We start from the raw sequence: 11,127 nt of genomic DNA, 5'->3' as shown, positions 1-11,127 counted from the left end.
GTGTGGGTTCAATTCCAGACCTGAAGGGCAGCTAGAGGCCCATAGTCTCAGTGGTTCCACCAGGCTCTATCAGACCAACAAACCTGGTCTACCCCCACTTTTTTTTCCCCCAAAATGATTTTGAATTTTGTTCCACATTATTCTCCTACTCTATCCAGGATGTCCTCCATGGATCCCCCTCCAAGTGGTTGACAGTGGTAGCCGGGCACCGTCTAGTTCTTCTAGTCTTATAGTCGTATAGGCTGTGGATCGCATGGTGTACCAGTCGCTAAGGCAAATTGTTTCCATGAATCTTTGGTTTTCTTCATTCTTTGCTCTCGATGAGGAGAGACCCATTGTTGCATCTAGATGGCCGCTTGCAAGCTTTTAAGACCCTAGTCGCTACTCACCAAAGTAGGATGTGGAACAATGTTTTTATGTAATATGTTATGCCAGTTGAGCTTGATGTTCCCTGTGACCATGGTCCCAAGCCCACAGGTTCAACTACTTACTCCCTCCAGATAGCTGACTGTGGCCAAGAAGTAACCACAACCTTGTCCTTTGTCAGCTCTACTATATACCTGGCCATTCTTACATATTCCAGGAGCTTTTAAAGTTGTCAGATGCAATGCCCACAATAGCCCTGGTTCATATTTATGGATGAGAAATTAGAGGCTCAGAGAGATAAAGATACCTGCCTCTGGTCATACAACTAGTACGTGTGCAGCCTGTATTTAAATCCAGATCTGTTTCTACATTCTGCAGCGGCTGTGACAATGGGCTCATGCATGGTAATGACTGTGAGGATGGTGCAGGACTGGCAGGATGGCGCAGTGTTTTGTTCTGTCATTCATAGGGTCACTGTGAGTCAGAACCAGCTCAATGACATCTAACAACAACAGCAGTGTAACAGCTTCTGCTGCTTTTCTGTTACATGCTGTTGATTTGTCCCTTCAAATACCACATACTCCTCCAGCCTTTACCATCTGTCATGGGCCCACCCTCTTACCTGAACTCTTTTTGCTATAAAGTTTTTCTAGATTTTTTTTATTATTATCTTCCCAATTTGGCTTCCAAAATTCCTCCCAGCTCTGCTACCAGCTTACCTGCCCTGTCCCCTAAACATAGGGTATAACCACACTGATGGTACTCCTTTTTTAGAGGCAGCCACCCTACTTTTGTCACAGGCTCTGAGACCTCTCTGCCTTCTGGCGTATACTGGGAGGAGTGGCACCACATTTTATTACCGTTCTCCATTCTGGAAATCACTAAGCAGAGGTGTCCCAGGCAGACCCTTCAGAACAGAACAATGATGCTACAGCTCTTGAATCTCATCAGATAAGACTGGGGCAGCACTAAAGGAAGGTGTAGACTCTTGGCAGTAACTTTGCTTAATCTCTTCACTCCTTTGAGACAGGGGAATTACTATTTCCACTTAAAAGATGGGAAAAGGAGATAGAGGGACTTACCTAATATGGCTTAGTGATTGTGCGGTAGTATCAAAAGCTATGTGTCCTTTGGTGGCTATGGGGAGGAAGTGGGAGGAGAGCTGTTGCATTGTGGGAGATTGCAGTCAATGTCATGAGACAAAGTGTATGTGAACTGCTGTATGGAAGATGAATTTGCTCTGTAAACTTGCACCCAAATCACAATAAAATTAAAAAAAAAAAAATCATTCTAAAAGCTATGTGTCCTTTGAGACGTGTGCACCTTTGAATCGTTACTAATGTTGGTTGAGTGTTGGCTCTAGGTGTGGCACTGCCAGTACATGACTCTGGCACAGTTCAGACTAGGAAGATCGGCTGACTCTCAGAGCACCCCACCCATACTTCCCAGTGTCTGCTTCCCCCACCCACAGCCTGAGCTTCTTTGATGGAGAGAGAGATGGCACAGGGAGTTCTCCATCCCTCTGAGTCCCACTTGCAAGGCTGTCCCCAAGCAACCCACTCCCAGGGTGGGCCTCTTACTGAGGAGATGCATTTATAGATACTGCTCATTCTCCTAGTGCCAGGAATCTACCCTACAATTAGTCAAAAGATAAATCAAAACCAAGCTTGGCTGATGAAATTCAGGAGCCAGTAGTGACCCTTGCCACATATAAATCCCAGCGGGCCGGCTGAGGGCCTTTGTCTGGTCAGGAGAGTTCAGGATTATCTGGCCCTCTTTGCTGATGTATGGAGTCACCGCTGTCGGAGTGTTTACTAACGGTTATCACCTCAGTGCTTTGGCCATTATCAGAGGCAGGGCCGCCTGCCGGGGCTGGGGCTCGCACCCTCTCTATTACCACCTGTCATTGGCAGAGAGTGTGTGCTGATGCTCCCCAGTCCTGACTGCCTCGGGAAGATAGTTTCTGACGGCTGATCAAAGAGGAGAAGCAAGGCCTGATAAAGAGTATGTGTTTCTTGTACTTTTAACTTGGGGAAACATTGGCATTTGCATTTTTCCTCCATCTTCCTAGTGCTGGCAGGAATCGAGCCCAGTAAATGCAGTGGATTCAGTTACCTAATCGCTGGGGAAATGGTCTGTGCTTAAAGCAACAGAGCATGACTATAATCTCCTTCCAAAGGAGAGTGGATGAAATAAGCTTTCACAGAAGACTTGTTGTATAATAAAATAGAATAATTTAAATTTGGACTTTGAAGTGATCTTGCATGCAAAATCTAATCTTGGCATTCAGGAGAACATTGTGTACTTTTTGGAATCAGGGAGCAGCTTTGGATTAAGGAAAGATCCTTGCTTAAAGATGCTATCACCCAACTCTATTGCTGGCATTTCCAAAATGGCACCCGAGTTGTGCACTTGTCCTTGGGCAGCTGGGAGACCATATGCAGTGGAGTAGAACAGGTTGCAGACTGGAATCAGGAGATCTGACTTCTTGGACCACGTTACCCACAAACCTGCTATTTGATCTTGGGCCATAACTTCTCAGAGCTTCAGCTACAAAGTGAGGAGATTGGATATAGGTTATAGGATATAGTGGTTTAGAAATCATCTTTTTTTTTCCAACTTAAGCAATGTAACTCTTTCTTTAAATGATGTTTTAGGGGGAGTGCTATTGTATCACACAGAGAAAAGTAAAGTTGTTTTTGTTGAACCTGGAACTAGGGTTCTGTGGTAGTTTAGTTGATGTGTCAACTTGGCTGGGCCTGGTTGAGTGGCTGGGCAGCTGGATGTAGTATTCCCATGATGTGACTGGCAATCAACTCCATGGTGGAATCTACTGTGAGCAGCTGAGTAGCTGCCTTAGGGAATGTGGTTTGCTTCCTGCATATAAGCTGAAGCCTTGGGGAATGGTCTCTTGCTTATGGGATGCTTGGACCCTGCATGTAGCTGTGTCATTGTTCAGCAGCCTGCCATGCTCTGCCAATCCTGGGACTTACAATGGACTTGAATTAATGGCCTGCCGTGTAGTTTGGTAACATCAGGACTGTGCCATTTTATTCGTTGACCTTGGGCTTGTTAGCCTCAGCAGCCAGTAGCTGCCTGAGTAAAGAGATGCCTCTGGCTTCAGTGAGCTGGGAGCAAGAGGCAGATCTAAAGCCCAAGGTCAGTCTCTAGAGCCTGGCATTTTGAACTCAGACTTCTAGCCTCCAACCTGTAAGAGAATAAACTCCTGTTTGTTAAGGCATCCCTTTTGTGGTTTCCTGCGGAGTGGGCTGCCTTCATCATTAATTGGCAGAAGCAGAGCTGCCTCAGCCTTAAGGGTAGGACCATGGCCTTTGGGGGTGGAATGACCACAGCCCCCTAGGTTTCAAAGAGCCAGGCCTTCACCAACTTGGTTCTGGAGTATGGGGCTTTTCATTCATGTGAGTCAGTGGAATGGAGCCATAGCCACTGCCCAAGAATGAGAGGGCAGGGCTGCCATGCCCAAGAGGAAGAGGAATGGGGCCCACCAGGCCAAGGGGGTTGAGGTCACCATTCAGGAACTAGGGGACTGGAGCCACCCAGTGAGAGAGATCTGTACAGATGCCAGCTTGACAAGGGGTGGAATTATGGTAGTTCAGTTGATATGTCAACTTGGCTGGGCCTGATTGAGTAGTAAGCAGAAGCCTTGAGGAATGGTCTCTAGCTTATGGCACCTTGAACCGTGCATGTAGCTGTGTCACTGTTCAGCAGCCTGCCATGCTCTGCCGACCTTGGAACTTACAGTGGACTTGAATTAATGGCCTGCCATGTGATTTAGTAATATCAGGACTATGCCTTTTTACTTGTCAACCTTGGCCTTGGCAGCCTCAGCAGCCAGCAGCTGCCTGAGTGAAGAAAAGCCTCTAGCTTCAGTGGGCCAGGAGCTGGAGGCAGAGCTGAAGCCCAAGGCTGAGGGGCTTTCACCCAGCCCCTAGAGCCTGGCACTTTCAACTTGGACTTAAAGCCTCCAAACTGTAAGAGAATAAACTCCTGTCTGTTCAGGCCACATCCCATTTGTGGTATATTCGTGTCAAAGTGGCACTAACTAACCAGAACAGGTTCCCTGCACAGTCCCAGTCCTTGTAGCAGTCCCTGAGGACTTCAGAGGAACCCTTTAGATCTTCAGAAAGTCACTGGCCTCAATAGCCTGAAGGAGCCCTCGTAAGCTCTACACTCCAATTCAGGGGCATGAGCCCTTGTATTCTGTACTTCACATATATATTTCATACGTTCTCCCCTTCATTCATCCTGCACAAAAGCTGAGATGGACTCATGCCACAGAGGGCAGTTAGTGGCAGGTAGACAAAAAGAACAATTTATCCTGTGAAGGTGTGGAATCAATGTCCCATGTCCCGTGTGTGCCATAGGTTCCTTTGACCGGAGCGTGACCCTGCTGGAGGTGTGCGGAAGCTGGCCAGAGGGCTTTGGGCTGAGGCACATGTCCCCCATGGAGCACACCGAGGAAGGCCTCCGGGAAAGGCTTGCTGATGCCATGGCTGAGTCACCAAGCCGGGATGTTGTGGGATCCGGAACAGGTAAAGGCTGGCATCAGACTTTTAGCCTGATGATTTGGTTATGACTGGCACCTGTTGATATAGAGCTTCTTTGGTGGGGAGTATATATATATATTTGTTTTAACCATTTGTTTTCTTTAGTTAGCACTCTGCTTGCTGTCCGTTTTGGAAGCCTCTGGTGTTGGGAAACACTGTGAAAAAGGGGTGTTCCCAGTAGAGCTGACACCTTCTACATGGAATAATGCATACAAAAATGCCAGGATAAACACAATTGTATTGTATAATTGGCTCCCAGAAGGAGTACTTCTCCAGGGGAAGGTGACCTAGGGTCACCAAGTTTTCCAGCGGTCCTTAGGCACTGGGAACTGAAGCCCAGGCACCATACTTTCTTCTGGCAAGCTTGGGACTTTACAGTTTGGCAAGGATCAGTGGGGCCTGCCAACCCAGGAGGGTAACAAGTACAAAACACAAAGGGCTGGTTTGAGTCCCACAGATAACCTTTCCTTATGTTGCCTTTTGCCTTGCACTGTTGCCTCTGAGAAAATCCAGCAACTAGGAAGTGGAGTGACTTCCTACATCGAGCAGTCAGAAGACATCCTTAGATAATGAGTGAGCCCTGCCCCAAGCAAACACATATTCACATGCATGCACTCCCAGGTGTACACTCAGGAAAGACTGCAGTCCTTCCAACTCCTCACAACTACAGTATAGCTTGCCTCTCCTTTTACCAAGTCAGTCCTTCATTCTAGATATCTGGGCTGCTCCAGCCCTGCTTTCGTGCCTGAGAAAGACTCTGCCCCAGCAGGCCTCCCAGCTTTCTGAAGTCAGTGGTAACTTTGTGTTGGGCTGATCAGACCCGTGTCTGGAGGCCTTCCCTCTCTTGCTTGTCTGAGTCCTTTTTATTCTTTATTGTGAACTGCTCCATCCCTGCTCCACATGCCTACCTGGAAAAAGAATCCCAGAGAGGAGACACCTAGAACCCTGGGGTAGGTATCAGGACCAGGAAGATTTAGGGAGTTGGAGCCCTTTTTGCAGGACTTGAAATGCCTGACATTATCACACAGGCTCACTCCCCTGTGGATCCTTCAGTCTTTGAGATATTTGTGTTTAGCAGTTAAACTTTCCCTTTCTTCTTCCCCATCCACATGCCAGTCTCTATTCCTAAACTGTCTAAGAGCTTGAGACATATTTCACTCATCTTTCTCCTCAGTACTAGCTTAGTGGCCTGCCCTTGTTGTTGTTGTTTGCCATTGAGTTGGACCTGACTCATAGCGACCCCTCCCGAGGCAGTATCACTATGGAAGTAAATTGCCCAATCTTCCTTCCCAGGAATGGCTGGTAGGTTTGAACATCCAGCCTTCTGGTTAGCAGTCAAGTATAATTGGTAAATGAACAGAATGGAATGGATGGATACAAGCGAGGAAGAGAAAGAGTTTGGCTAGAGATAGAGAAGTTCCTTATCAGGTCATTGTTATTTGCCATCGAGTCAGACCCGACTCATAGCGACCCCTCTTTGGGTTTCCAAGGCAGTATCACTACAAAAGTAGATTGCCCCATCTTCCTTCCAAGGAGTGACTGGTGGGTTTGAACCACCAGCCTTCTGGTTAGCAGTCAAATGCCTTAGGCACTACGCTACCAGAGCTCCCTATCAAGTCATAGGAGACAATAATCTCTGAGGACCAGTCTACTTCTATACCCACTCCTACCCTGGAAAGAAAGGAGATGGAGACCTTGGAAGATGCAAAAAACTCTCATGTATACACATGCACACATAAGTGCACACCACCATTCCACCCCAATCATAAGACCCTCCAATTTGTGGGCAATATCTCATTGTACCATTGTTCTACCATCTGCATGCCATTTACAGGGCTCTAGCCCTGTTGTCTTTGTAAGCTAGCCTAAGATAGGAACGCCTTTCCCTTCCTAAACCTTGTTCACGGTGGCCTTGGGTTATTGCACTCAGCTGTTAACTGCAATTAGAAGTTCAAGTCTACCCAGGGGTGCCTCAGAAGAAAAACCTGGCAATCTGCTTCTGAAAAATCTGCTGTTGGAAACCCTGTGGAGCACACTTCTACCTGGACATGCATGGGGTCGCCATGACCTGAAGGTGACTTGATGGCAACTAGTTAAGCCTTGCTCATAGCTCAGCCTTTGCCCTGCATCTCTGGATCCACTTGCCAACCTCAGTCATATAAACCGAAGCCTAATGTCACACTAGCTAGATTCACTCTCCAAGAGCCTCCCTCTTCCAAGGGCCTAAGGACCTCCTCAATCAATTCTTCGCCCCAGCTGCCTTCCTCAGAAGCCCCTGGGAGTATCTCAGCTCCATCCAGCAAGTAGATTTGAAGGTGCATTCAATCTGAGTTGTAGAACTTGTGCCTGGCATAGAGAGTTAGTAACCTGAGCAAAACTGGCAGCAGTTCATCTGCTAGACAGCTGAGGGATTCAGAAGAGTATTTGTGGCCTTAAGCTGGTTCATGAAATAGAGGAAAAAGAGAGAGAGGAAATTAAAACTGCATGACCCACAGGTCAGAAAATAGAAGGCTCCCTTTTTCGAGCAAAGAGACTGCATTTTCCTCTCTAAACTGTCACCAAAAGGGATTCATCTGATGTTTTGTTTTTGTTTTTTGACCATATTAAATGTGTGTTTTACTTTTTAAAGTCTACCCTCTACTTTAAAGATCAGTAAGTAAAGCAAATACTATGGAAGTTAAATTCTTACCATTGTTGAGGGAGCTCTGGTAGCATAGTGCCTAAGGCTAACCAGAAGGCTGGCGGTTCAAACCCACCAGCCACTCCTCAGAAGGAAGATGGGGCAATCTACTTCTGTAGTGATACTGCCTCGGGAACCCAAGGAGGGGTCGCTGTGAGTCGGGTCCAACTCGACGGCACAAAACAACAACAGCCATTGTTGAGAATCATTTTTCACATTATACTCCAGATAAAGTATCAACCTGGTAGCACAGTCCAGAGCCTTGAACAGGCAGCCTAGAGCTAATGAAGCACACCCATGCCAGTGCTAGCCTTGTGCCTAGAGGTATCCAGAGAAATATATGTAGTGCAATGTGGGTAAGAATTTCCAGCAAATCACCCTTTGCCCATAGCAGCCTCTCAATCCTTCCTTCTCTTCCACAACCCTACTTCCTGGCTCATAGAACAAACAGATAGGGTGACATCAAGTGTTTGTCTCTCTTAGGTACTCCGATGCAGAGAGAAGTCTATTCCTTTAATGCCTTACAGCAGGCACTTCATTTGGTATAGCAATCAGGCCTGACAGCTTTTTTACTGAGTATGAATGAAGCACAGAGGCCAACTAAAACTTGCTCTCATGACCCCTGACACTGAAGCTCATGGTGTAGCATTCCTCGCTATTATACAGGTTTAGCCACTGGTGTGCTGGTAAATGTTTAACAACCAGCAAATGAGTTGTAGCATTTGCAGATTTCCATAGTGTAACAATTCCCGTTACAGCCAATTTCAAGACATCAATATGGTGTCAGTGGGATAGCCAACTTCTCCAAAGTTTTAGCAGTCAGTTCCAGCACACGACTGGTAAGCTATACTAGAAGGCAAATCAAGTCTCCCAGAAAGTAAGGCAAACCCTTTTGAACCTCCCTATTCAAAGAGTAGAAGCTCTGTTGGTATAGTGGTTAAGCATTGGGCTGCTAACCAAAAGGTAGGCAGTTCAAACCCACTGCCCCTGGGGAGAAAAGACCTGATGATTTGTCCCCGTGACAGCCTAGAAACCCTGTGGGATAGTTCTCCTCTGACCTCTGTGGTCACTATGACTCAGAATCAACAACATTCAAAGAGTGGTCTGTGGACCGGTAGCACACCATCAGTACCTGGGAGCTGATTAGAAATGGTTAGAATCCCAGGCCCCACGCAGCCCTACTGAATCAAAATCTGCACTTAACAAGATCCCTATGTGTGTGAAAATTTGAGAAGGCTTCTTTAAAATATGATTAACCTATGAGACTGTGTTAGTTCTGTCCTCCATCATGGCTGCTGATCAATTAGTCCAATTTGATCACAAGTGTGATTTACAAGTCCAGCTCAAAAGTAACTGGCTGCAAAACTTTCTTGCTAATATCCTTATAAGCCTTGCCTCAAGGTTCTATCTTGTTCCTCTTGTCTTTTCCCTCAGTAGGCAGCAGTCTCCTCTGTGTATGTGTGTATGGCTTCAATTCCTATCCATAAACTGGTGATTTCCAAATATTCTTCAGGTTGCCTTTCTCTCTTAATCTCCAGAGCTGTCTATCTAGTCACCTACTGACATTTCCACGTGCCCAAAATTTGAACTTTTCCCTCCCAGCCCAGATACACCCCATGTCACTGTGTACAAAGCCCTTCATGAAGAGCCCCTGCCGTGCGCTCCACGTCCATCTCTTGCTGCTCTGGGAAAGCTCCAGCCCAGCTGAACTCCCCAGAGGGCTCCTATGTGCTCATGCCCTGTGCCCAGCAGGCCTCTGCACGTACTTTTCCTTCTGCCCGGAGTGCTGTCTCTACAGCCCCTACCTCTCTCTATCAGCCCCCTCAGAATAACTTGAGTAATTCCTGCTTAGCAGACATTCCTTCCATTATTGCCTTTTCTAGAAAAATCGAATTTTTCAAATAAGCAAAATACTTCCTTACACCAATTGTTTTGTGTCTGGGTAAAGATAAAATCCAATACAAATAAAAAATTAATAAACACCTGGCTTAGACTCTTTCAACTTTAAGTCTTTCAATCACTATTTATCTTTCTTTTTTTCTGCTTTCTCCTACATCTGATACCAAAGCCCCTACTTTACTCACAGATCCTGGTTGTCCATTTAAAGTATTCTTGACACAGCGCTGTTGCAGGCATGCCTCCTTTTGCTGCCATTGACTCATAAGAGGTCACTAAGTCAAGTCTCAGGGTTAAGAGGGATTGTTTCATCCTCTGGACTGTTGGCTTCCCGCAGGCCTGGGCTCCTTGATTCATTCTCCAGGAAAAGTAGGAAAGAGGAGTCATCTTTTTCTGAGACCTTTTCATCAATCTCTGTTCTAGTCCAGAAGCTCTTGAGAGTCACACAACAGGCTCAATCTTTGCCTCTTACATTCTCTCAGAAATACATTCAAGAGAGGGAGAAAGAGCAAGCAGGAGTGAGTCAGAGAGAAAGGAAGTAAATGTGGCAAAATATTAAAAATTGGTGAATCTAACTGAAGGGTATATGGGTGTTTATTATTCCATTCATTCAGCCCTTCTGAGGTTTGAACATTTTTTAAATGGAAAGTTCAGAGTAAAAAGTAAACTGCCCCTACAAGCCAAAAACCCAAAACCAAACCCACAGTCATCGAGTCAATTCAGCGACCCCCATTGGGTTTCCAAGGCCATAAGATTGCCTCATCTTCCTCCCATGGAACAGCTGGTAGGTGAACCGCCAACCACCTTGTTAGCAACCAAATGCCTTACCCACTGCAATACATTTTACTTCCTGACCCGGTTAAGCCAAATATACACTTTCACAAAACTGTTTCATAGGCAGTACATTCTAGTACTTTCTATCTTACCTTTTTTTTCTAAATGTGATCATGATCCACTAAACTGATTTCATAATAATATATCAATGAATTCCTGCCTGCCTTTTGAAAACTGATGCTCTAGTTGATTCTCCTAACTCCTCTGAGCTTTCCTCAGTGCATGTTTATTACTCAGCAAAGAAAGCTTTAAAATTATTTTCACCTGAAGTTCTTTCAAAGCTTTCTGTCAGAAATGACTTTTACTTATTAAAAGGGTATGCTTTTCTCCCTCCTTAACATTAAAAGCACATTTTAAACATTACACACAGTTTTTAAATGGTCACAGAGAGATTTCACTAAGTTAGTTAACATATCTCTTGATTGGCTATGTTTTTCTAAAAATGAACTAAAAGCATTATTATTATTATTATTATTATTATTATTATTATGCTGACAACATCTGTCTGTTCAGAACTATAGAAATTAAGCTCTCAATAAATGTTAGCTATTGTTAGAGGAGTTATCCAGATGTGTACAAGCACAGACAACCCAGTGTGTACCTCTCTTCCCCTGGGATTAGCTTTAACTTTTCCAGTGGGCCTGGGACTCCTGCTTGCCCCACTGCTGAGAGTTGGGAACATTTTTGTGCTGATGCTGCATTTTCTATAGGGACCAGATCTCCTCCCATCACAAGGTGCCACATAATCAGGTGAGGATAATTGCAGGCACTTCATTCTCTTCC

At 45.6% G+C, this 11,127-nt stretch overlaps 1 protein-coding gene across 1 annotated transcript in view; it reads left to right on the top strand.

Annotated features, from left to right (window-relative positions):
* Positions 1 to 11,127, top strand: part of BCAS3 (BCAS3 microtubule associated cell migration factor) — a 727,666-nt gene that overhangs the window by 697,667 nt on the left and 18,872 nt on the right. The window contains exon 23 of the mRNA XM_042781927.1: positions 4,752 to 4,919. Within this exon, the coding sequence (XP_042637861.1) occupies positions 4,752 to 4,919 (168 nt within the window). The remainder of the gene's footprint in view (positions 1 to 4,751; positions 4,920 to 11,127) is intronic.

Source organism: Orycteropus afer, unplaced genomic scaffold (genome assembly GCF_000298275.1).
Source record: "Orycteropus afer afer isolate SDZICR_OR568_19922 unplaced genomic scaffold, OryAfe1.0 scaffold00196, whole genome shotgun sequence".
In the NCBI taxonomy this organism is placed as follows: Eukaryota; Metazoa; Chordata; class Mammalia; order Tubulidentata; family Orycteropodidae; genus Orycteropus; species Orycteropus afer.
Note: the sequence above shows the minus strand (reverse complement) of the source record. Positions and strands in the feature narration are given on the sequence as shown.